Source organism: Schistocerca gregaria, chromosome 4 (assembly GCF_023897955.1).
Source record: "Schistocerca gregaria isolate iqSchGreg1 chromosome 4, iqSchGreg1.2, whole genome shotgun sequence".
In the NCBI taxonomy this organism is placed as follows: domain Eukaryota; kingdom Metazoa; phylum Arthropoda; class Insecta; order Orthoptera; family Acrididae; genus Schistocerca; species Schistocerca gregaria.
In genome coordinates this window covers 360016487-360038626 of record NC_064923.1, presented here as the reverse complement: position 1 = coordinate 360038626, position 22140 = coordinate 360016487, and the positions used below count along the sequence as shown (strand labels likewise).

The 22140-nt window shown below is 44.0% G+C and overlaps 1 protein-coding gene across 4 annotated transcripts in view; it reads left to right on the top strand.

Moving 5' to 3' along the window:
- The window catches only part of LOC126365928 (nocturnin), a 392287-nt gene that overhangs the window by 215495 nt on the left and 154652 nt on the right, over positions 1-22140 (top strand). The window contains exon 1 of one of the 4 annotated variants that reach the window (XM_050008689.1): positions 8995-9288. The exons of the other annotated variants lie outside the window; for them this stretch is intronic. Coding sequence (XP_049864646.1) covers positions 9185-9288 — 104 coding nt within the window. The 5' untranslated portion in view covers positions 8995-9184. Of the gene's footprint in view, positions 1-8994; positions 9289-22140 lie in introns of those variants that run through there. 4 annotated transcript variants of the gene reach the window in all.

Genomic DNA, 22140 nt, shown 5'->3' with positions numbered 1-22140 from the left:
TATAAGAGGTTCGATTTTAAATGCGACATATGGGAAACTCCAAGGACTTTTCGTCATTGGAGCAACTTTTTACAATTAATGATTGAACACTTCCTTATTTTTCGTTTAGAAATTCCATGTGTTACTTTGATGAGCGGAATATTGATATCAGAAAAGACATGCACTAGAATGACAAATGTTTCACAGAACTGTCACTCGGAGATATGAAGCTCCCAACATATAACACTACAACTGAACTGAATTAAATGTTTTTTACATTAAAGGGGAATTTTCATTAGGATTCTTTCACAGTCTTAAAAAAACGAAACTGTGAACAATAATTCGGATAAGGAATAACAATTAAGTAGCATAAGCAAAAAGTAGCGAAAAACACGCAAGGCGGATTTTCGGGAAAGGAGCTCTCTCCGTAACACGGACGAACGAATGGAGTGGTTGCTGCAACCAGTATTGACCCACATATCGGAAAGGATGTTGCTCAAGCAACTTTTCCGGCCTTTCAGGTTTACTTTCGATGAACATTTAGAGGTGATAAATTCGAGAAATTCACTCAAGGCCACCAGCTGCGACAACAAAGTGTCAGATTCGGGCTGCATTGTCTCTGAAGAACTGATTTGTGTAACGGCCTCCCGATTGATCGCATTTTGGCGTTAGCGCCCTCATTTCAGCCACGATGAAACAATACGAATGAGGAAAAACAGCCTGCTCTACCACTGTTAAACCGCACATCAAGCACCTTAGCACCTCGGCAGTAGTATGGAAACTTTGGAAACATATTCAGAACAGAGAAGAGATTATCTAGACCGAAAGGGCGTTGATTATACACAGATTTGCAAACGATCGGCACAGTTGTAACTATGATTCATGCCACCGAAACTGGGATTCCTTACACCACAGCATTTTTCAGCCAACTTAGTCCTAATCAGTGGTTCATTAAATTATAAATCGCCAGGTACAGATTTATAAAGTGATGCAAAATCCTTCGATAAATCATAGTACTTCACGAGGAATCTGAGGACGAAATTACTACATGTCACAAATGTAAGATAAGGCTTCGGAGATTCAGATTAGTAGGTACTTCGAAATATTCAGTGATGGTTGCGCTGCAAATAACACTAACTAATACATTGCCAAGATTGTGACTGAACAGTGCTCGCATTCAGTTTCCTGTATTGTGAAATCACATTTCCAGTTTCAGACACTGCTAAATGCAAGATTTAAGGAAGAATTTGCTCTTATGTATCTAGATGCATACCCTGCAAGCCACTGTGTAGTGCATGAGTGAGGGTACTTCGAATCAGTACTAGCCATTATTCTCTGTCCTGTTTAGTCCGCAATTTTAGAGAAGGACAAATTACTATTATTATCCTCAAGAAGCGTTCTCATTTTACTTTCATCAACCCTTCTCGAACGAAGGAAACACATTCAACGTCGAGTATAGTTTAACTTTACAAGTTTGTTTGTGTGGCCATCCTCCGCAGCAAGCATATAAATATTTGTTTTGTAAATAAAACTGCCTTTTCCAGCTGCTAGTTACTTTATTTACCCCATACGTGTTTCGCCCTCTCCTATTCTAAGGCATCATCAGTGGGATTTGTAACGATACAGTTTTGTTAGTTATAGATTATCAAACAGTTCACTTAGCGATTTTTTGTAAAAAAAAAAAAGTAGTTACTTACGGTTTGATGATCTGCTTTTACTCGCATCTGGTCTGGAGTGATAAAAGTGGTAGTGCGACCTCCAGACCAGATGTGAAGAAACGCAATCAGCAAATCGTAAGTAATTACTTTTTTTTTACAAAAACTGCGTAGTGAACTGTTTGATTATCTATAACTAACAAGACTGTATCGTTATAGATCCTCCTGATGATACCTTAGATCAGGAGAAGGCGAAACACGTATGGGATAAATAAGTTAACTAGCAGCAGGAAAAAGCAGTTTTATTTACAAAACAAATATTTAGTTTAACTTAATTTTCCCAACGTGGTTTCGCGAGAGCAGCATCCTTTTTTTCTCATTTTGGTCGCACATAACCTCCGCACACATCTCCAGACAATGTTAGTTACTCGGATGGAAAGGGGAATCCTTTCTCAATACGAAGATTAACTGATTGATTACGTGCCACTGAGATGACGCCATACGCTTTTCTAAGACCGGTGATAATAGGAGAAACGTTCAGTACAGAAAAGCTGCAAATTCTACCTTGTTCATTATTACACTTCATTTGCATTAGAAACTGTATAAAAGGGACATTCTTATCTTCATTCTTGTATTGCATCCGTCATATTCGAAACTCCTTTTGACACAAACGTTTTCGCTATTTCAGACGGTTTTGCGATGTCTATTATTCGAAGACGCAGCCCGAGGAGAAAAAGAGAACCCGTGACCAGAACCCTCACATGGAGCTCAAGAAACATAAACACAGATGACAGCAGCGTGTGCTCTGCTGCTCTTTCAAGTGGATCTCTGTCACGAGCTGAATGTTCAGCGACAAGGAAACATCCATCGGCATCCTTTGTTCGACAATACTCTTCACAAACTGAAGCTTAAACGTAATACACTTATCGTACGTGTACGAATCCACCTCCAATAAGTAACCTGTTCATTTGAATTCTCAGGTTCCATTTTTTTCTAATAAAATAAAAACTATTGTAACATATCCACTTGCCGCCCATGCTAGATCACTCGTTTAATTTTGCACCTTTTAAGACTGAATCATCTAGACAGAATAATGTTTCTGAATACGTAATTGTTGGCCGGCCGCTGTGACCGAGCAGTTCTAGGCGCTTCAGTCCGGAACCGCGCTGCTGCTGCTGCGGTCACAGGTTCGAATCCTGCCTCGGGCATGGATGTGTGTGATGTCCCTAGGTTAATTAGGTTTAAGTAGTTCTAAGTCTACGGGGCTGGCAACCTCAGATGTTAAGTCTCACAGTGCTTAGAGCCATTTGAACTATTTTGAGCTTAATTGTTGATTGTTAAATCTATTTCTATGCAACAAAGGCTATCAGCATTGGATAAATTGCAGCGTAATGTGACATTTATACCTAGTGTCAAAGGATACATGTTGTGGAATCGTTGCTTCTGCTTATTTTAGGTTGATTGTAACGACCCCTCCGCCCCCTCTCTCCCCTCGCACATTTTCCTGCTGTGTCTTTAAACGCCGGGCAGTCGTGAACGGCTCATTTCTCAGGCCGGAGCGGCTATCTCTGCATCCTACGGCGGAAACTGTCAAACTGCCAGCAACCGACTAAAGATCTAACTCAGTCCCGACCGTGGAAGGCATTCAGCATCATTCCTTGCAGGAGATCCCAATTAATTAGGACACTGGAAAAAGGGAACAGTGCTTACAGCTCTAATTCGGACTGAAGTTTTAGCAATGGGATATATTTCCCTAGAATTTACAAATGTATTGCCGAGAGCGGCCTTCACTGACAAAACAAACTGCAGATATACATAGATGATAGTCAATGAACGCAGGAGTCAACATACATATTTTCAAAAGAATCTGAACTGCCCTTGGATTTTAAAGTACGGAACTCAAAACTACTGACGTCATCTGAGGAGAATCGTAACACATTACAGAGAGTGCTGAACACATGACGTAGCTATCGAGTCGACTGAAGAGAGTGATTGCGACGACAGCTTACGGCCTGCTGGTGTGTAGTCTCGCGGCAACAACGCACGCCAATTGCAATCGGTGGTACCAACAATTATGAACCCTAACATTATAACTACCTGCTTAATATCACTGATGTTGCGTATCAAGGATCCGTAAGTTTGTTGGTAGGTTTGTGGAGGTATGTGGCACTAGATGTCTACGCACACGTCATGTCACTCGCGTAAATAACAGACCGCTGATATGCGTAAGCGGTGATGGCGCACAATAGCGACCCAGACTGTTTGCATTGGATTTACATCAGGCGACTTTGGCCGCCGAGACTTCAACGTGAGTTCACTATATAAAGCACGCCGTGTTCAGGCCACAAGGGCCTATAACGCTCCTCAAACCACTGTAGCACCGTTCTGTCTTTGAGACACGGACAATTATCCTACTGAAAGATGACGTCGCCGTCGGGGAAGACATCAAGCATGAAGGGATGCAGGTGGTTCGCAGCTGTCAGCGTGTCTTCAATTACTACCACAAGCCCCATGCAAACGCAGGGGGATGTCTCCCACAGCAAAATACTGCTCGCACCAGCCTGTGTCCGTGGCACACTGCACGTTTCGAGCCGCCGTTCACCCTGATGGCGTTTGTGGAGACGACCATCGACCTAGTGTACCAAAAATGTGATTCACCTGAAGATCGGACTCGCTTTCATTGATCGACGTCTAATCATGATGGTCCCGAACTCACTGCAGTCGTAATTGACGATGGTCCGCAGCTCGTGGTCGTGCGGAAGCGTTCTTGCTTCCCGCGCCCGGGTTCCAGGGTTCGATTCCCGGCGGGGTCAGGGATTTTCTCATCCTCGTGATGACTGGATGTTGTGTGCTGTCCTTAGGTTAGGTAGGTTTAAGTAGTTCTAAGTTCTAGGGGACTGATGACCATAGATGTTAAGTCCCATAGTAAAAATAAAAAACAATAAAAAAAATTGACGATGTCAGTGGGTCAACATGTGAACACGTAGGCGTGGTCTGCTGCTGAGCTCCATGTTCAACAATGTACGATGAACGCTGTACTCCAAAGCACTTGTTCGTACATCAGCACTGCGCTCTTTCGGCACAGATGTCACAGATCACCATCTATCCTACTTTACAAAGTAGACAAGCCTCCGAACCCAACGTTCTGCGAAGAGTTGTGGACGTCCAACCATTTAGCGCCTAGTGGTAGTTTAACTGTCCTTCTAGCTCTTTCCTGTATACTCACGACAGTAACACATGAACATTCGACCAACTTAGTTGTTTTTGAGGCACAAAAAAAATGGTTTAAGTGGCTCTGAGCACTATGGGACTTAACATCTTAGGTCATCAGTCCCCTAGAACTTAGAACTACCTAAACCTAACTAACCTAAGGACATCACACACATCCATGCCCGAGGCAGGATTCGAACCTGCGACCGTAGCAGTCCCGCGGTTGCGGACTGCAGCACCTAGAACCGCACGGCCACTGCGGTCGGCTCGAGACACTCGTTGACACGCTCTGCGTAATAATAATCTGCCCTTTCCCAAAGTCGCTTATCTCAAGGATTTCTCCATTTGCAGCCCATATCTTCTCTAGGATCATCCCTCGTACGTGTCTGCTCCGCTTACACACTTTTGTTACAGCGTCACTTGTCCGCAACGCCACCAAACGGCATCAAACGTCACGTAGGCAGTGGCCATAATGTTTTGACTTACCAGAGTACGTGCTATCGACATATCTATCTTTTGCCCAGGGTAATGGGCAGGCAAACTTTCATCCGACAAGGCGGCAAGTGCCGAGTGGCGACAGTCTATCGCATGCAAATCTGAGTTATCTTGACGCAACCGTTGGTCCGTACAGAAGATGGTAAACTGGTGTACGGCAGCAGTGGTCTCAGGATTTAGACTTCAGAACGTCTGTATGCCCGTGAGCTTCCGTGCTTAACAAATAGGGCTAGTACCAACTGCTGGAAGGGGCAGTGGTCAATGGTTGCCTGTTGGTACTTAGAGAACGGACAAGGTCTTTTGTCTGCAGAGGTTTCCCGTCCTTCCTTGACTCCAGTGCATCGAAACACAGTCTTTTTGTAGCACTGCGCCTCCTCTAGGAAGAAAATGAACACCTTGATTTTTGTCTGAATTTATCAGTTGCCGCCATACTGAGTAAATAAACAAATACTCTCACAAAGATTGCATCCGAATTAAGATTCCAGAAGACTGTTCCTGAGTATGTCAGGAACCTCTCTGTTATGGTCTCTCTCTTATATCTGAATACTTAATCAAGGGCAAATTTCCATTTCATGTTTGGGGAACTCCAATAAAACTGACAATTCGTTAATCAGTGCACCAGTGAGTCAGTCATTACAAATGTGTCTGTGGTGGACAATGATGTGTACTAGTTCTTAAGTACCTGAAGTTTCTTTCTTTGTTAGTGACCTCCCTCAAACACACTGGACCATGACTCGACAAGGGACGAGCCGTACTTGGATGGTGGCATTACAGCTCGAATGCAGCTCCCCTTGGCACCACGTTCTCCATTCTATAATTCGTCCATCATCTTTAAATTCCTGCAAGCCTGATCAACTTCTTCTCCCTCGTGACGATCCCTTACTTCTCCTCGTTTCTTCTTTTATTTGTTCTATACGTTACTGGATTCTGGCTTGTCATCTAGAATAACCAACATTTCATTGTTGCCCCCCATCTATTTCTAAACACGCTCATCACGTATTACTTATCATCATCAACATCATGACCATCATCATTCTCACGATCATTACTCAAATTTGACATCCGCCGCTCTATGAACACATTCTTTAGACTTCATCCGTCACACTCTTCATGCGCCCATTTACTCTCGCATGTTTTCTAATGTCGTCAACCCGTCTTTCATTTTGGCAAGCGCTAAATTTTGGCAGAGCGCAAGTGCTTCTGAATCTCAGAATGTTGCATAAACACGACCAGCTTACACAATGATCAAGAGAAGCAGAGTTTCCTCGTTTGGCAGTGAGTCTTTATATCACTCTAGTCTAGAGCGTCTCGGGCACTGATTCTACGCACTGACTCCAGTGCAGGTAGGTTAGTAGCAGGTGAATATTTGTTCTTCACGAAGCGCCCTATCAAGCTGATTACATAATGGATACCAACAGCTGCACAATGCGAATATTCTGACTGGTTATTGGTAGATAACTTTCCTTGTTTGCACTGGCAGGTAACAGCAACACTACTTTGATCTGGAAGAGAGACTGTCTGACAAAAAGGATCTGTACACGTATCAGTAGGCATTAATATGGAGTTTGTTCACCCTCCGTCTCTTATGACGGCATGAACTCTGATTAGGACACTTTCAGTGACGTTTTTGGATGTTTGTGGAGGAATGGCAGCCCGTTCTGCCCCGAGCACTAAAATTAGAGAGGGTAGTGGTATTTGGCGCTGGGTCTCGAACTAATTCTGTATTCTAATTCGTCCCAAAGCCGTTACATTGGGTTCGGGAATTTTATTGGACACAGACAATTGTCTCACACATGCTACTTTGTGACATGGTGTATTGTCCTGTTGATACAATCATCGACTCGGAACTCTTCCTCTACTAGTCGCAGTACCCAATGCTGTAAAATGTGTTCATATCCTTTGGCATTCATATTTTATGAAGTGCAATGTCATAACACCACCTCCTCGTATTTCACTGCTGGCACTACTCATGCACTCCGTCTTCAGGCCACGAGTGGCCTACCGGGACCATCCAACCGCCGTGTCATCCTCGGTGGAGGATGCGGATAGGAGGGGCGTGGGGTCATCACACCGCTCTCCCGGTCGTTATGATGGTTTTCTTGGCCGAAGCCGCTACTATTCGGTCGAGTAGCTCCCCAGTTGGCATCACGAGGCTGAGTGCACCCCGAAAACTGTCAACAGCGCAAGGAGGGGCCGGATGGTCACCCATCCAAGTGCCGACCACGTCGGACAGCGCTTACCTTCGGTGAGCTCACGGGAACCGGTGTATCCACTGCGGCAAGGCCGTTGCCCGGCGCTACTCATGACGAAAGGTAATGTTCTTGAGGTATTCGCCAAACCCAAGGCCTTCCGTCGATTTGCCACAGAAAACAGCATGATTTATCATTTCAGATCACTTGTTTCCAGTCATCCATTATCCAATGACGACTCTCGTTACACCACCTCAAGCGTCGCTGAGTACTTAGTACAGAAATGTTTGGCTTTAGACAGTCTCTCGACCGTTTTACCCCATTCTTTTTAACTCTCTACAGACAGTCATTGCGCTAGCTAGACTGTTGGTGGCACTTTGAAAGTCACGAGTGATTTCTTCTGCCAATTTCATGCAATTTTTTTCAACCACTTTCCGCAGCTCCCAGTGGTTCTTGTCTGTCAGTAAGCGCGGTCGGCTTGGTCTTTAGCTGTGGTTGTTCCTTTGCGTTTCCACTCGATTGTCACATCACCAAGAGTCGACTTGGGCAGCTATAGTAGGACTGAAATGCCTCTGATGGATCTTTCACACCCAATGACTAGCCCACGTTAGAAGTCAAAAAATAGTTCAAATGGCTCGGAGAACTATGGGACTTAACTGCTAAAGTCATCAGTCCCCTAGAACTTCGAACTACTTAAACGTAACTAACTTAAGGACATCACACACATCCATGCCCGAGTCAGGATTCGGAGCTGCGACCGTAGCGGTCGCGCGGTTCCAGGCTATAGCGCCTAGAACCGCTCGGCCACCACGGCTGGCGTTAGAAGTCAATAAGCCTTCCTGACCGAGGCATTTTTCTGATAATACTAGCCCGCGACCCTTTATACTGGTGGTTCCACCTCTTGTGACATTTGCATAGGGGTGTCCGAATCCTTCGACCAGATAGTACACTCGTACGTAGCCACTCGATGATGTTACTTCATGGAATGTCGAGGCAATAGTTTCCTTGGTTGTGCCAAACTGATTTATGTTAGAACTCGTCTGCACCTTTGAAACATGCTTGGTTATCACAATTGTTTACAGTCACAAGAACAATGGCCCAGTGGCCTCTCTGGGGGAATCCCTAGGGCACCCCGAGGGAACGGCGACCTTCGTTTCTGTTATTGAAATGAGGCAGCCGCGAGGCGCCGACTCGACACGCGCGAGGAGACGTTATCTCATGTAAACAAAGATGTGGCCACCGGGTCGCACGTGGAGCCGAGATGGCGGCGCAGATGTGCCGCAGGGTTTTGTGCTTCCGCGGCGGTCCGTGACCTCCCGCAAGCGGGGCAGCGGCGTGGGTCAGGGGTCTCGCCGAGCCATTGTCGCCGTCTCCCAACACAGACAGTGAAAGCGGCGGCCAGGGGGAGCCGCCGACAGCCGCCGTAGCGTATAAAACGGCGAGGGCGGCCACGCCCGGGCCAACTGCGCATGCGCCGTGAGTCTCAACAGTCTGCTCGGTTGGCCAGCCGAGCGTGAACCGTGCGCGGCTCACTTTTCCGCTTTGCTTTCGCGCCGCGCCGCGCATACCCCGACGGACGGTGTCGGCGCGAGCGGATCAGCTGTCAGTCGTCGCTGTAGGCGTGACGGAAGCTCGGAGCGCAGAGAAAGTGACGCCATGTCCGTGAGCGAAGTGCTCAGCGGCGCTGGCGGCGACAGTGTTGCCAACACCGGCGCCGACAAGCGGAAGAGGCACCCGCTGCAGAGAATTATCTTGGCGCGGTAAGTGGTCGACGCTTCCGCATGTGTCTGCTGCCAGTCGGTGCTCGCACGCACACGTATTTCTCTCCTATCTGGCAGGTCATTGCCACTCTGCCCAGCATCTAATATATGAAGGTTTGTTTGTTAATCTTCTCTGTATTCCTACTCCATTCATCCGGTTACAATGACGTTTTGGTGAGATGTTGTGTGCGTGTCCGTGAAAATTTCTAAGGGAATAAGAACCACCGACCAATTTGGTGGGGGTAAAAAAGAGGGTGACGTACCAGAGTAACTCAGGAACGTCTGGAGCAATTTCAAGCAAATTTTGTACATGCATTACCTGTTATTTGCATAATTAAGTGCCCCCTGGGAGTGAATGTGGGGTGACGAATTGTTTTTGTTGTTGTTGTTGTTGTTGTTGTCTTCAGTCCTGAGTCTAGTTTGATGCAGCTCTCCATGTTACTCTATCCTGTGCAAGCTTCTTCATGCAACCTACATCCTTCTGAATCTGCTTAGTGCATTCATCTCTTAGTCTCCCTCTACGATTTTTACCCTCCACGCTGTCGTCCAGTACTAAATTCGTGATCCCTTGATGCCTCAGAACATGTGCTACCAACCGATCCCTTCTTCTAGTCAAGCTGTGCCACAAACTCCTGTTCTCCCCATTTCTATTCAATACCACCGCATTAGTTATGTCATCTACCCATCTAATCTTCAGCATTCTTCTGTAGCACCACATTTCGAAAGCTTCTATTCTCTTCTTGTCTAAACTATTTACCATCCACGTTTCACTTCCATACTTGGCTACACTCCACACAAATACTTTCAGAACCGACTTCCTGACACTTAAATCAATACTCATTGTTAACAACTCTATCTTCTTCAGAAACGCTTTCCTTGCCATTGCCAGACTACATTTTCTATCCTCACTACTTCGACCATCATCAGTTATTTTGCTCCCAAAATTGCAAAACTCCTTTACTACTTTAAGTGTCTCATTTCCTAATCTAAGCCCCTCAGCATCACCCGACTAAATTCGACTACATTCCATTATCCTCGCTTTGCTTTCGTTGATGTTCATCTTATACCCTCCTTCCAAGACACTGTCCATTCCGTTCAACTGCTCTTTCAAGTCCTTTGCAGTCTCTGACACAGTTACAATGTCATCGGCGAACCTCAAAGTATTTATTTCTTCTCTCTGGACTTTAATACCCACTCCGAATTTTTCTTTTGTTTCCTTCACTCCTTGCTCAATATACAGATTGAATAACATCGGGGAGAGACTACAACCCTGTCTCACTCCCTTCCCAACCACTGCTTCCCTTTCATGTCCCTCGACCCTTATAACTGCCATCTGGTTTCTGTGGAAATTGTAAATAGCCTTTCTCTCCCTGTATTTTAACCCTGCCACCTTCAGAATTTGAAAGAAAGTATTCCAGTCAAGATAGTCAAAAGCTTTCTCTAAGTCTACAAATGCTAGAAACGTAGGTTTGCCCTTCCTTAATCTTTCTTCTAAGATAAATCGTAGCGTCAGTATTGCCTCACCTGTTCCAACATTTCTACGGAATCCAAACTGATCTTCCCCGAGGTCGACTTCTACCAGTTTTTCCATTCGTCTGTAAAGAATTCGCGTTAGTATTTTGCAGCTGTGACTTATTAAACTGATAGTTCGGTAACTTTCACATCTTTCAACACCTGCTTTCTTTGGGATTGGAGTTTTTTATATTCTTCTTGAGGTGAGGAATTGTGACATGTAAAAACATACGATAACGATCGATATCAGTATCGAATCTATCGTTTTAGTGGTTGCTTGGCACATTACTGACACTTCCGATAAATTTGCGACCTTAGGAGTTGGGCTTGGGGGGGATTGCAAAGACAGTGACATATCAGCAAATCTCCGTAACGACTGAAACAATTTCTTGGTACACGTATCACTGGAAAACATTACTGTGACAGCAAGACATCCCTATCGTCCCTTTGGCTGAGAGCGGGGATGAAAACGGGTGATATAAAAGCCTAATTGAGGAACGCCTGGAGCAATTTCAACCAAAGTTCGTAAACACGTGAATCATTTACATGAAGTCCCGTCCCCGGTAGCTGAGTGGTCAGCGCAACAGACTCTCAATCCTAAGGGCCCGGGTTCGATTCTCGGCTGGGTCGGAGGTTTTCTCCGCTCAGGGACTGGGTGTTGTGTTGTCCTAATCATCATCATTTCATCCTCACTGACGCGCAAGTCGCCTAAGTAGCGTCAAATCGAAAGACTTGCACCAGGCGAGCGGTCTATCCGGCAGGAGACCCTAGTCACACGACATTTACATTTATTTACATAGAAATACAATGGGAATGAAATAACCCAATTCTCTTAGGGATGGGCCGGGGAAGAGGATGAGTCACATGTACAAATGTTGGAAAATGACCAGATGGCATTTCTTTCACGTAGACAGTTGTCCGGAATTCTTGTAATTGTGACAAAGTCACGCAGGAAGAATGTGACTATATTGCAAATCAACAGGGGTACTGGACAATTATTATATTGCTTAAGGAATAAAAAGCCACTAGCTTATAAACTAATGACTTTATTTGAAGCGTTTCAGCTATGTTACATGCTGTCTTCATACATTTGATCAGCAAGATGTTCATGACGGACTGATAATGGGTTCTGCCCGAAACGCGCCAATAAAGTCATTAGTTTATCACCTGCTGGCTTCCTACTACGTGACCAATACAGCAATTGTGCAGTACTGCTGCAGATTGACCGGAATGCTTTAAAATAATTAAGCGCACATTTCTTATTTGTATTGTTCAGTGCGTCCACCAGGTGGCACGAAAGAGCACTGAAGCGAGCCAATGATTTTGTCAGCGTGCGAAGCCGCGAGCAAAAAGGTAGAGGAAAATTAAACTTCTCACTATGTATGAAGGAGAGGAGGAAAGTTCTCTGCCTGGCAGTGGATGATTTTTTCTTGACGAGAACGTTTTAAGTTACGCTGTTTACAACACAGTTTGCCCAACATTTTATTTTGATTAAATAATTTTCGGCAGACCATGTGGTATCTTCATTGGACACAAAACTTACTCCGGCCACGAATTTGTTTAGATCTGGAAATAGGTAAAATTCTGAGAATGTCAAATCTTGTGAATGGAATGCGTCATCCAACAATTACCGTCATCCAACAATTACTGCATACTTCAAACTCCACCATTTAAAAACTGCTAATACAACGTTCTCGTGGAGGATTATGTTCTTCTCTCGCATTCGAGTCCTCATCTCAGTATATTTCCTTGCATTCGATGCAGAACACTTGCACATTGTTCCCCAGTTACTGGTTCAGCCTTTCCTTCGTAAACAATAGGAATAATCCCGTTTTGTATCCGCTACAATGCCGGCCATAACCTTTCCGGCGGATGAAACCAACGTTGTCCGCTTCGGTACGGAACCATCGATTTCCAACCAGTCCTTTGTCTCTTGTTCCGCTCATTACGTGGAATGATGGACTCAGGTCTCAATCACGAAGCAAACTACACCACAAAAGCACTTGGAGTCCTTTTAAAGCGATATGAAGATTGCTGGTAAATTTGATTTCTCTTATGGTCACTGTTCTGCATTAATTTCTGACACCCATATCGCATATCGCTTTCTCAAGTTAACACCGCACATAAAACGTGCCTTTATTCTAAAAGGCATATAGCGTCATCTACCTTTCACAGTATGAATTTTGACGAGATTTCCATTTGTTTAAAAAGTTCATGCTTAGTTTATGGCTGTATAATTTTTTATTCTGCTACTGAAATTTCGACGTTGCGCCATTGTCACACATATATAACTAGTTGGTGACATGTCATGGCACAATCATAAGTTATATGCAAGGATAGTCTTGTAGAGTTGTGTTTCACTTCACATCAATGGAGACAACAGCTGTCGTCACTGACATAAGTAATAATTGTTAAACTGGTGCTTTTCACAGTTGTGTAGGTACCTGCACAAGTTTAGGCGTTGTGTTGCGTATCAGAAGCCAGAACTGTTACTGCCATTGCTGCAAAGTGAAATACAACCCTTCTACGACTATCTGTGCTTAAAGCTTATATTTGAGCCGTGATATAGCACTCGTTATTTCCCCTAACGATGACGTAACGCCCAAATTGCTTTAGAACAATAAATAATTATAATTATAAAGCCATAAGAGAAATGTGACCCCTTTAAACACAACTGATACAAGCTGCGGAACCATACTGCAAGAAGTTTTCATCTGTTGTTTCAGATTCGGAACGTCTTTCAAAAGAAGAAGGGTGCGTTTGACTTCAGGCACCCTCTTGTTAACCGTTGCAAATAAAGGAGAATATTTCTTACAAAACTTCACATATTTGGGATGATTTGTTGTTGATGATAAACCGCCCAAAGAAAAGTATTTTATGACAGCAGCAATACCATTCCGTAACTAGTCAGTAAAACATCTGTTTGTTTATCACGATATGTTTATGAACTGTTCTGAGAGCTTTATCGTTTAGTTTAGAAGCATTATGGCGGTGTCGGTTTTTCTGGACCGTTGCGTCCCAAGTGATGAAGTGTATGAGCGTATAACGTAGGCAGGTGATATACTTCCTGCCAGGTCGCTTTCGAATTGCAGTGGAAGAAAAATCATTCAGGGCCGTCACTGAATATCCTCGGTCATGCCAGTTTCTCTGTGAAATGTCGACTTGGAAACTGGATAGCACTTGCACAAATAACCTATAGAATTAATCAGTTCGTTCCACTCGGACAATTAAAACTTCAAATAAACAAAGGCTTGCTTGAAAGCATGATTCAAAGCACAACGATACGTCTCATTGGGGGGTGGTCTTTGTCAGTATTGTGACATCGTTTAACTGACATTGTCATCATCGCCTGCACACTTGCTTTGGAGCAACTAGCGTGAAATTGTTAAGCTGGCGTCTCCTGTATAGGTCAAAAGGAGTAACTATCCGCCATTTTTTTCGTAGAGTTTATAATCTTTTCGTAAACAAAAAAAAAAAAAGAGATCAGAATCAGGGTCTGACCCAAAATGGCTCTGAGCACTATGGGACTAAACATCTGTGGTCAGCAGTCCCCTAGAACTTTGAACTACTTAAACCTAACTAACCTAAGGACAGCACACAACACCCAGTCATCACGAGGCAGAAAAGAATCCCTACTGACCCCACCGGGAATCGAACCCGGGAACCCTAGAACCCTGGCCTGTGAAGCGAGAACGCTACCGCAAGACCACGAGCTGCGGATGGCTCTGACTCAGCACGTTCAGAATTTCGACATGTCGATCATGGATTTGCAGGTTGGGCAATCCCTTTGCCCGAGGCGATTTACAGAACTGATGAAATACACAAAGTAGCGTTTTCGACTGTCTTGTTAACAACGCCTTATTACTTCTCTGGCTTCTTCCACTTCTTCTTCAGAGCTTCCAAGAAATTTTAGGCCCATGACATGTTCCGTCTCCCATCATTTCCGCTCTTCCATTACTCCTTAGAGCCATTCCCTTGTAGCTGCATACTATTTTTATTATCCAACTCTTAATTTAAATCCTCCTCGCAATTCCTGCACCTGTCTTTCGTTTTATCATTGATACTAACAACCTTAAGACTTCCTTACTACATTTTTTCTTATCCTACCCAGCAATATATACCCTTTGATCGACCTATGGAATTTTATCTCTGCTGCTGTCAAATCACTCTCATGCCTACAAGTCGTAGCCCTTGGGCAATGTACCCATGTCTAGTGCGGCAGAAGGGAAACGGTGTGAGATGAGTTTCCGGAGTTTCTGGTGCCTTAAAACTGGAACCCTTCATTTAAAGGAGACTACCTCACAGGAAATCAGTCAGTTTTGAAGGTGTTGAGTTGGTAGTCCCACCTCCCGGCTACCATATCAAAATGACAGTCCACTGTTGGAGGCGAGTTAATAAAAAAAAAAAAAAAAAAAAAAAAAACGCTTACAAACACCCAGAGCTGCCTCGGGACAGGACGGGATTCACAGACGACGCCCTGGGCAAGAAACGGCATAAAAGATTTGGAATTTCAGTAGAGCAAAGTCTCGCTGCAGAAAAAAATCATAGTATACTTAATATATTCAATGAAAAACAGTACTATTAGAAATTGATCCCGCCTTGATGCAAAACACCTTTGTTATTCATTTATTTCTTTATTCTCCCAAACTAGTTACGGCGACAATTATCACCATCATCAGTGGGTTTTTTAATCTTGTTTATTGTATGTTACAGCATGTATTAAGCCATTATTGTCGCTGTTTGCGACATATTTTCTGTGCGCTTTTCTTTGTTGCCGTTTTTTACTTAGCGAACACCATGTCATCTGCAACCATGTGATGGGATGGTTGGATGGTATGTAGCTACTTTATGCGCAGAAAAACAAAACTTTCGCACTTCGTTTCTGATCCAGAATAAAAAGCCATCTTGCTTTCAATAATATTCCACGAATCACGTGTATTGTAGTAGTAATTCGAGCTGCTGTGTTACGTTCGTCTTTGGTTTTTACGACATTCGGCTACAAGGGCATGTCACTTCTGCGCGATTAAGCCCCGTTGCCCTAAGGTCTAAACAAATGCTGAGGCAGTGCTCCAACAGCACTGCTTCCCCAAAGCAAAGAATACGAAGTACAGACATTTACCTTTATCTCTTGCAAATTGTAGGCAACACACTGTGTTCGATGTTAATCACCAGGGAAGTCGTCTGTGTTTTTCCGGGTAATGTGCGGCTCCTGGGCTACTTGTCAAGGTGGCGTCTACTCTGCGCACGTACGAAGGACGCGGCTTTTGGCGGCCTACCAGTCACGTCTCTTCCGGGCGCCGCCGTCTCAGGAGAGGTCGTTGGTTCCACAGCACAGATTCACGGGAAGAGATGCCTTTCCGTTTACATTACGGCACTGAACAGCGTTCGAAAATAGTTCGCGATATGCTGTTTCGTAACACTGTTCGGCTGACCCTTTTACTCAAACTCATGACACCAACAGCATCATTCTGCACAGACTGACGCGTCATCTTATTAAATACTAAAATGTACCGACGTTTTGCCAGAGTCGCAACGCCCTTTCTCACTTCATAGACTTTGCAACTGTTGTGATCTGAGGTCACCCATCCGATATTACGTGGGGTGTTCCATAAGTAATGCAACGCATTTTTTTTAAGCATGAAGGTTTTATTCAGGATTACAATACACTGTCTTAGTCCCCACTCTTTTGGCTATAAAACCGTGTATTTCAACATTATCTCCATTCAATGAGACGACCTTACGCTAGCTTACTGTGAGGGTCTGTATTCCCGCAAACTGCCACCCTACTGGTCGAAGACGGAGCCAACGTCTTGCTGCATTATGGGGAGGTTTACTATCTTCGGCCCGAAAAAAGCATGTTCTTTGAGAATTTTTTTTTTCTTGGCATGTGTTATAGATAACAATTTCAAATTGGTCAAAATGTTTATTGATATTTCCTCTATAAACTGGGAATTGTTCGACCGGAACTGTAGAAGAGCAATGGTGGAAGTGCCGTCGGAACGTAACAAAATTTTGATGTAGAGCTACACGCGCGGTATGTCACAGGGCAGCCGGCTCGTCTGAAATCAGAACTAAGGTGACGTTAGCGAAGTATATAAGATTCTCTATAAGTTGCACCTCGCTTAAGTTATTTGCACCATAGGAAACAAAATGGCGCCCATTTGAAAAAAATAGGGGTTTTTTCATCGATTTTTCGACTTCGTTGGCCAAGTAAAAATATTTATAGTTGATGGATTGGAATAAAAATTGTACAAATCCTAGACAATTTAGTTAGCTTCGTCGGAAACAAAGAGTCATTCCAATCGCTTCACTTTATTTGAAGTAACCATACCGCACGATTTCGAGAAAAACGCGTTTTAAGTTTTGATTACATATAAATGCAATACTATTCAATTTACGTTCAATCTGCTATTCCGAGTCCATAAACTAGTCCTTCCTCTTCCTCCTAGAGGGCGTTTTGCTCGATCTAGGCCACCCTGCGCTGCTCCAGAGCCGCTCGTACGGCCGTTGACAAGCGGTTTTCGGCCGCTTGAATCCGGTGGTCGTCCGAATGCTTGGCGAACTGCGTCGAATAGAGTCCCAGGGTGACGTCCATCGTCGTCATGGTCTTCAGAATTGCTGAATAGCCTTGGTTGAAGTTGCTCAGTGTCAGGAAAGTCGCAATCTCCGCAGTGTTCGCACCAGAATGCAAATGCTTGGGGGCTAACTGCCAAACACACGCGTTCACACTTTAATTTGAATTTTGTGTGTTTCCTCCCAAGCACCAGTACAATAACTCTTCCTCCAATAGAAAAAAACTGGTGCAGGAAAAAGGCCGATTTTAGGAAGGTGCATTTTTTTGTACAAAAATGGTTCAAATGGCTCTGAGCACTGAGCAGCCTGTTCTGCTTAAAGAGCTGGAACCAGAGAAGGCAGTGATGCTGGACGCTTTGGTGTAGAGCGAGTAAATGTTGTAACTCATCGAAAATGTGTTCCACTGGGTTCAGGTTGGGACTGTGGGCAGGCCAGTCCATTTCAGAAAAATATACACAAATAATTGTTAATTTTTAATTTTAAAAACCATCAGCCCCAGTTGCAAAATTTTACCTAGATTTACCTAGGTTTCAGCCGGGATAACCCAACCTTCTTCAGCAAAAAAACTAACTAACATTTGTCCATAGTGGACATGTACACAGATGGTCAACCGACATTCGGTGTGCACGTTCTAGAGTCAAGAACGGTTTCAACACAGTTTACTGACTGGTTTGATGCGGCCCGCCACGAATTCCTTTCCTGTGCTAACCTCTTCATCTCAGAGTAGCACTTGCGAAATACGTCCTCAATTATTTGCTTGACGTATTCCAATCTCTGTTTTCCTCTATAGTTTTTGCCCTCTATAGCTCCATCTAGTACCATGGAAGTCATTCCCTCATGTCTTAGCAGATGTCCTATCATCCTGTCCCTTCTCCTTATCAGTGTTTTCCACATATTCCCTTCCTCTCCGATTCTGCGTAGAAACTCCTCATTCCTTATCTTATCAGTCCACCTAATTTTCAACATTCGTCTATAGCACCACATCTCAAATGCTTCTATTCTCTTCTGTTCCGGTTTTCCCACAGTCCATGTTTCACTACCATACAATGCTGTACTCCAGACGTACATCCTAAGAAATTTCTTCTTCAAATTAAGGCAGGTATTTGATATTAGTAGACTTCTCTTGGCCAGAAATGCCTTTTTTGCCATAGCGAGTCTGCTTTTGATGACCTCCTTGCTCTGTCCGTCATTGGTTATTTTACTGCCTAGGTAGCAGAATTCCTTAACTTCATTGACTTCGTGACCATCAATCCTGATGTTAAGTTTCTCGCTGTTCTCATTTCTACTACTTCTCATTACGTTGGTCTTTCTCCGATTTACTCTCAAACCATACTGTGTACTCATTAGACTGTTCATTCCGTTCAGCAGATCATTTAATTCCTCTTCACTTTCACTCAGGATAGCAATGTCATCAGCGAATCGTACCATTGATATCCCTTCACCTTGTATTTTAATTCCACTCCTGAACCTTTCTTTTATTTCCATCTTTGCTTCCTCGATGTACAAATTGAAGAGTAGGGGCGAAAGGCTACAGCCTTGTCTTACACCCTTCTTAATACGAGCACGTCGTTCTTGATCGTCCACTCTTATTATTCCCTCTTGGTTGTTGTACATATTGTATATGACCCGTCTCTCCCTGTAGCTTACCCCTACTTTTTTCAGAATCTCGAACAGCTTTATATTGTCGAACGCTTTTTTCCAGGTCGACAAACCCTATGAACGTGTCTAGATTTTTCTTGAGCGTTGCTTCCAATTATTAGCCGTAACGTCAGAATTGCCTCTCTCGTCCCTTTACTTTTCCTAAAGCCAAACTGATCGTCACCTAGCGCATTCTCAGTTTTCTTTTCCATTCTTCTGTATATTATTCTTGTAAGCAGCTTCGATGCATGAGCTGTTAAGCTGACAGTGCGATAATTCTCGCACTTGTCAGCTCTTGCCGTCTTCGGAATTGTGTGGATGATGCTTTTCCGAAAGTCAGATGGTATGTCGCCAGACTCATATATTATAAACACCAACGTGAATAGTCGTTTTGTTGCCACTTCCCCTAATGATTTTAGAAATTCTGGTGGAATGTTATCTATCCCTTCTGCCTTATTTGACCGTAAGTCCTCCAAAGCTCTCTGAAATTCTGATTCTAATACTGGATCCCCAATCTCTTCTAAATCGACTCTTGTTTCTTCTTCTATCACATCAGACAAATCTTCACCCTCATAGAGGCTTCCAATGTATTCTTTCCACCTATCTGCTCTCTTCTCTGCATTTAGCAGTGGAATCCCCGTTGCACTCTTAATGTTACAACCGTTGCTTTTAATGTCACCAAAGGTTTTTTTGACTTTCCTGTATGCTGAGGCTGTCCTTCCGACAATCATATCTTTTTCGATGTCTTCACATCTTTCCTGCAGCCATTTCGTCTTACCTTCCCTGCACTTCCTATTTATTTCATTCCTCAGCGACTTGTATTTCTGTATTCCTGATTTTCCCGGAACATGTTTGTACTTCCTCCTTTCATCAATCAACTGAAGTATTTCTTTTGTTACCCATGGTTTCTTCGCAGCTACCTTCTTTGTACCTATGTTTTCCTTCCCAACTTCTGTGATGGCCCTTTTTAGAGATGTCCATTCCTCTTCAACTGTAATGCCTACTGCGCTATTCCTTATTGCTGTATCTATAGCGTTAGAGAACTTCAAACGTATCTCGTCATTCCTTAGTACTTCCGTTTTCCACTTCTTTGCGTATTGATTCTTCCTGACTAATGTCTTGAACTTCAGCCTACTCTTCATCACTACTATATTGTGATCTGAGTCTATATCTGCTCCTGGGTACGCCTTACAATCCAGTATCTGATTTCGGAATCTCTGTCTGACCATGATGTAATCTAATTGAAATCTTCCCGTATCTCCTGGCCTTTTCCAAGTATACCTCCTCCTCTTGTGATTCTTGAACAAGGTATTCGCTATTACTAGCTGAAACTTGTTACAGAACTCAATTAGTCTTTCTCCTCTTTCATTCCTTGTCTCAAGCCCATATTCTCCTGTAACCTTTTCTTCTACTCCTTCCCCTACAACTGCATTCGAGTCGCCCATGACTATTAGATTTTCGTCCCCCTTTACATACTGCATTACCCTTTCAATATCCTCATACGCTTTCTCTATCTGTTTATCTTCAGCTTGCGCCGTCGGCATGTATACCTGAACTATCATTGTCGGTGTTAGTCTGCTGTCGATTCTGATTAGAACAACCCGGTCACTGAACTGTTCACAGTAACACACCCTCTGCCCTACCTTCCTATTCATAACGAATCCTACACCTGTTATACCATTTTCTGCTGCTGTTGATATTACCCGATACTCACCAGACCAGAAATCCTTGTCTTCCTTGCACGTCACGTCACTGACCCGTACTATATCTAGATTGAGCCTTTGCATTTCCCCTTTCAGATCTTCTAGTTTCCCTACCACGTTCAAGCTTCTGACATTCCACGCCCCTACTCGTAGAACATTATCCTTTCTTTGATTATTCAATCTTTTTCTCATGGTAACCTCCCCCTTGGCAGTCCCCTCCCGGAGATCCAAATGGGGGACTATTCCGGAATCTTTTGCCAATGGAGAGATCATCATGACACTTCTTCAATTACAGGCCACATGTCCTGTGGATACACGTTACGTGTCTTTAATGCAGTGGTTTCCATTGCCTTCTGCATCCTCATGTCCTTGATCATTGCTGATTCTTCCGCCTTTAGGGGAACTACTTAAAACTAACTAACCTAAGGACATCATACACGTCCACGCCCGAGGCGGATTCGAACCTGAAACCGTAGCAGCAGCGCGGTTCCAGACTGATGCGCCTAGAGCTCGGCCACAGCGGCCGGCACCAACGATCTCCCACGAACACTACGTATTAGGGTTGAGCACCTGAACCTCTTGTAACAGTGTCTCCGGGGATGCAAATGCAGAGATGAACTTGAGGAGAAACGCCTTACAACCAGTAGTGCAAATGGTCAGGGTTCATGTGGAGGCATGCTTCAGGACGTATCTCCATCGAACCCCGCACAAGTTCAAACAGCCCAGGCGTATCGAGAATGCAGTGACAACCGTAAACAATGCGTTTCTAAAATTAATGGATACTATCAACAGAACTAGATTACACCAAAGCTTTTAAATATCCCCACAGAAGAATTCCAACGGGGTGAAGTCGGGCCACTGATGACCCACGATCGATACAATTTTTCTTTACAAGTACTTCGGTTTCCAGAGTGATGATAAAACCAAACTAGAGAAATTTGGCAGTCCTTAATGTACAGCTCACTTGCGATGTTTCGAAATAAAAATAGGCATACAAAGTGACAATGTTATAACAATTGCATGACTCTTGTTCTGTATACTTTGTATAGGAGAAACTTTTGGCTTTCGGACCTGTGTTTACTAGGATTATTTATTTGCTAAACTGCCCTTTGCTCACTCCTTTAGTTGGTACCAGTATGGCGAGACACGCTGCAGAACACTGAGCCACGGTGCTCTGGCAATCACAGATTTTTTTGATCTAGTGGGTGTCTGGCCCACTGCATTTGCTTGTATGACAATAAAATGCAGTGGAGGTAACTAGGGTTGACGGTAGGCGTATTAACTGGACGACATAATATTACGGCAGCGACGCTGCTGCTATTGTTGGCACAGAAACCACACCATCGCTGAGAGAGGAGGAACTGCAGTTCCACTCTTTCTGACGATGGACAAATACAAGTGCTCCTACTGTATGCGTGCAAGTTAT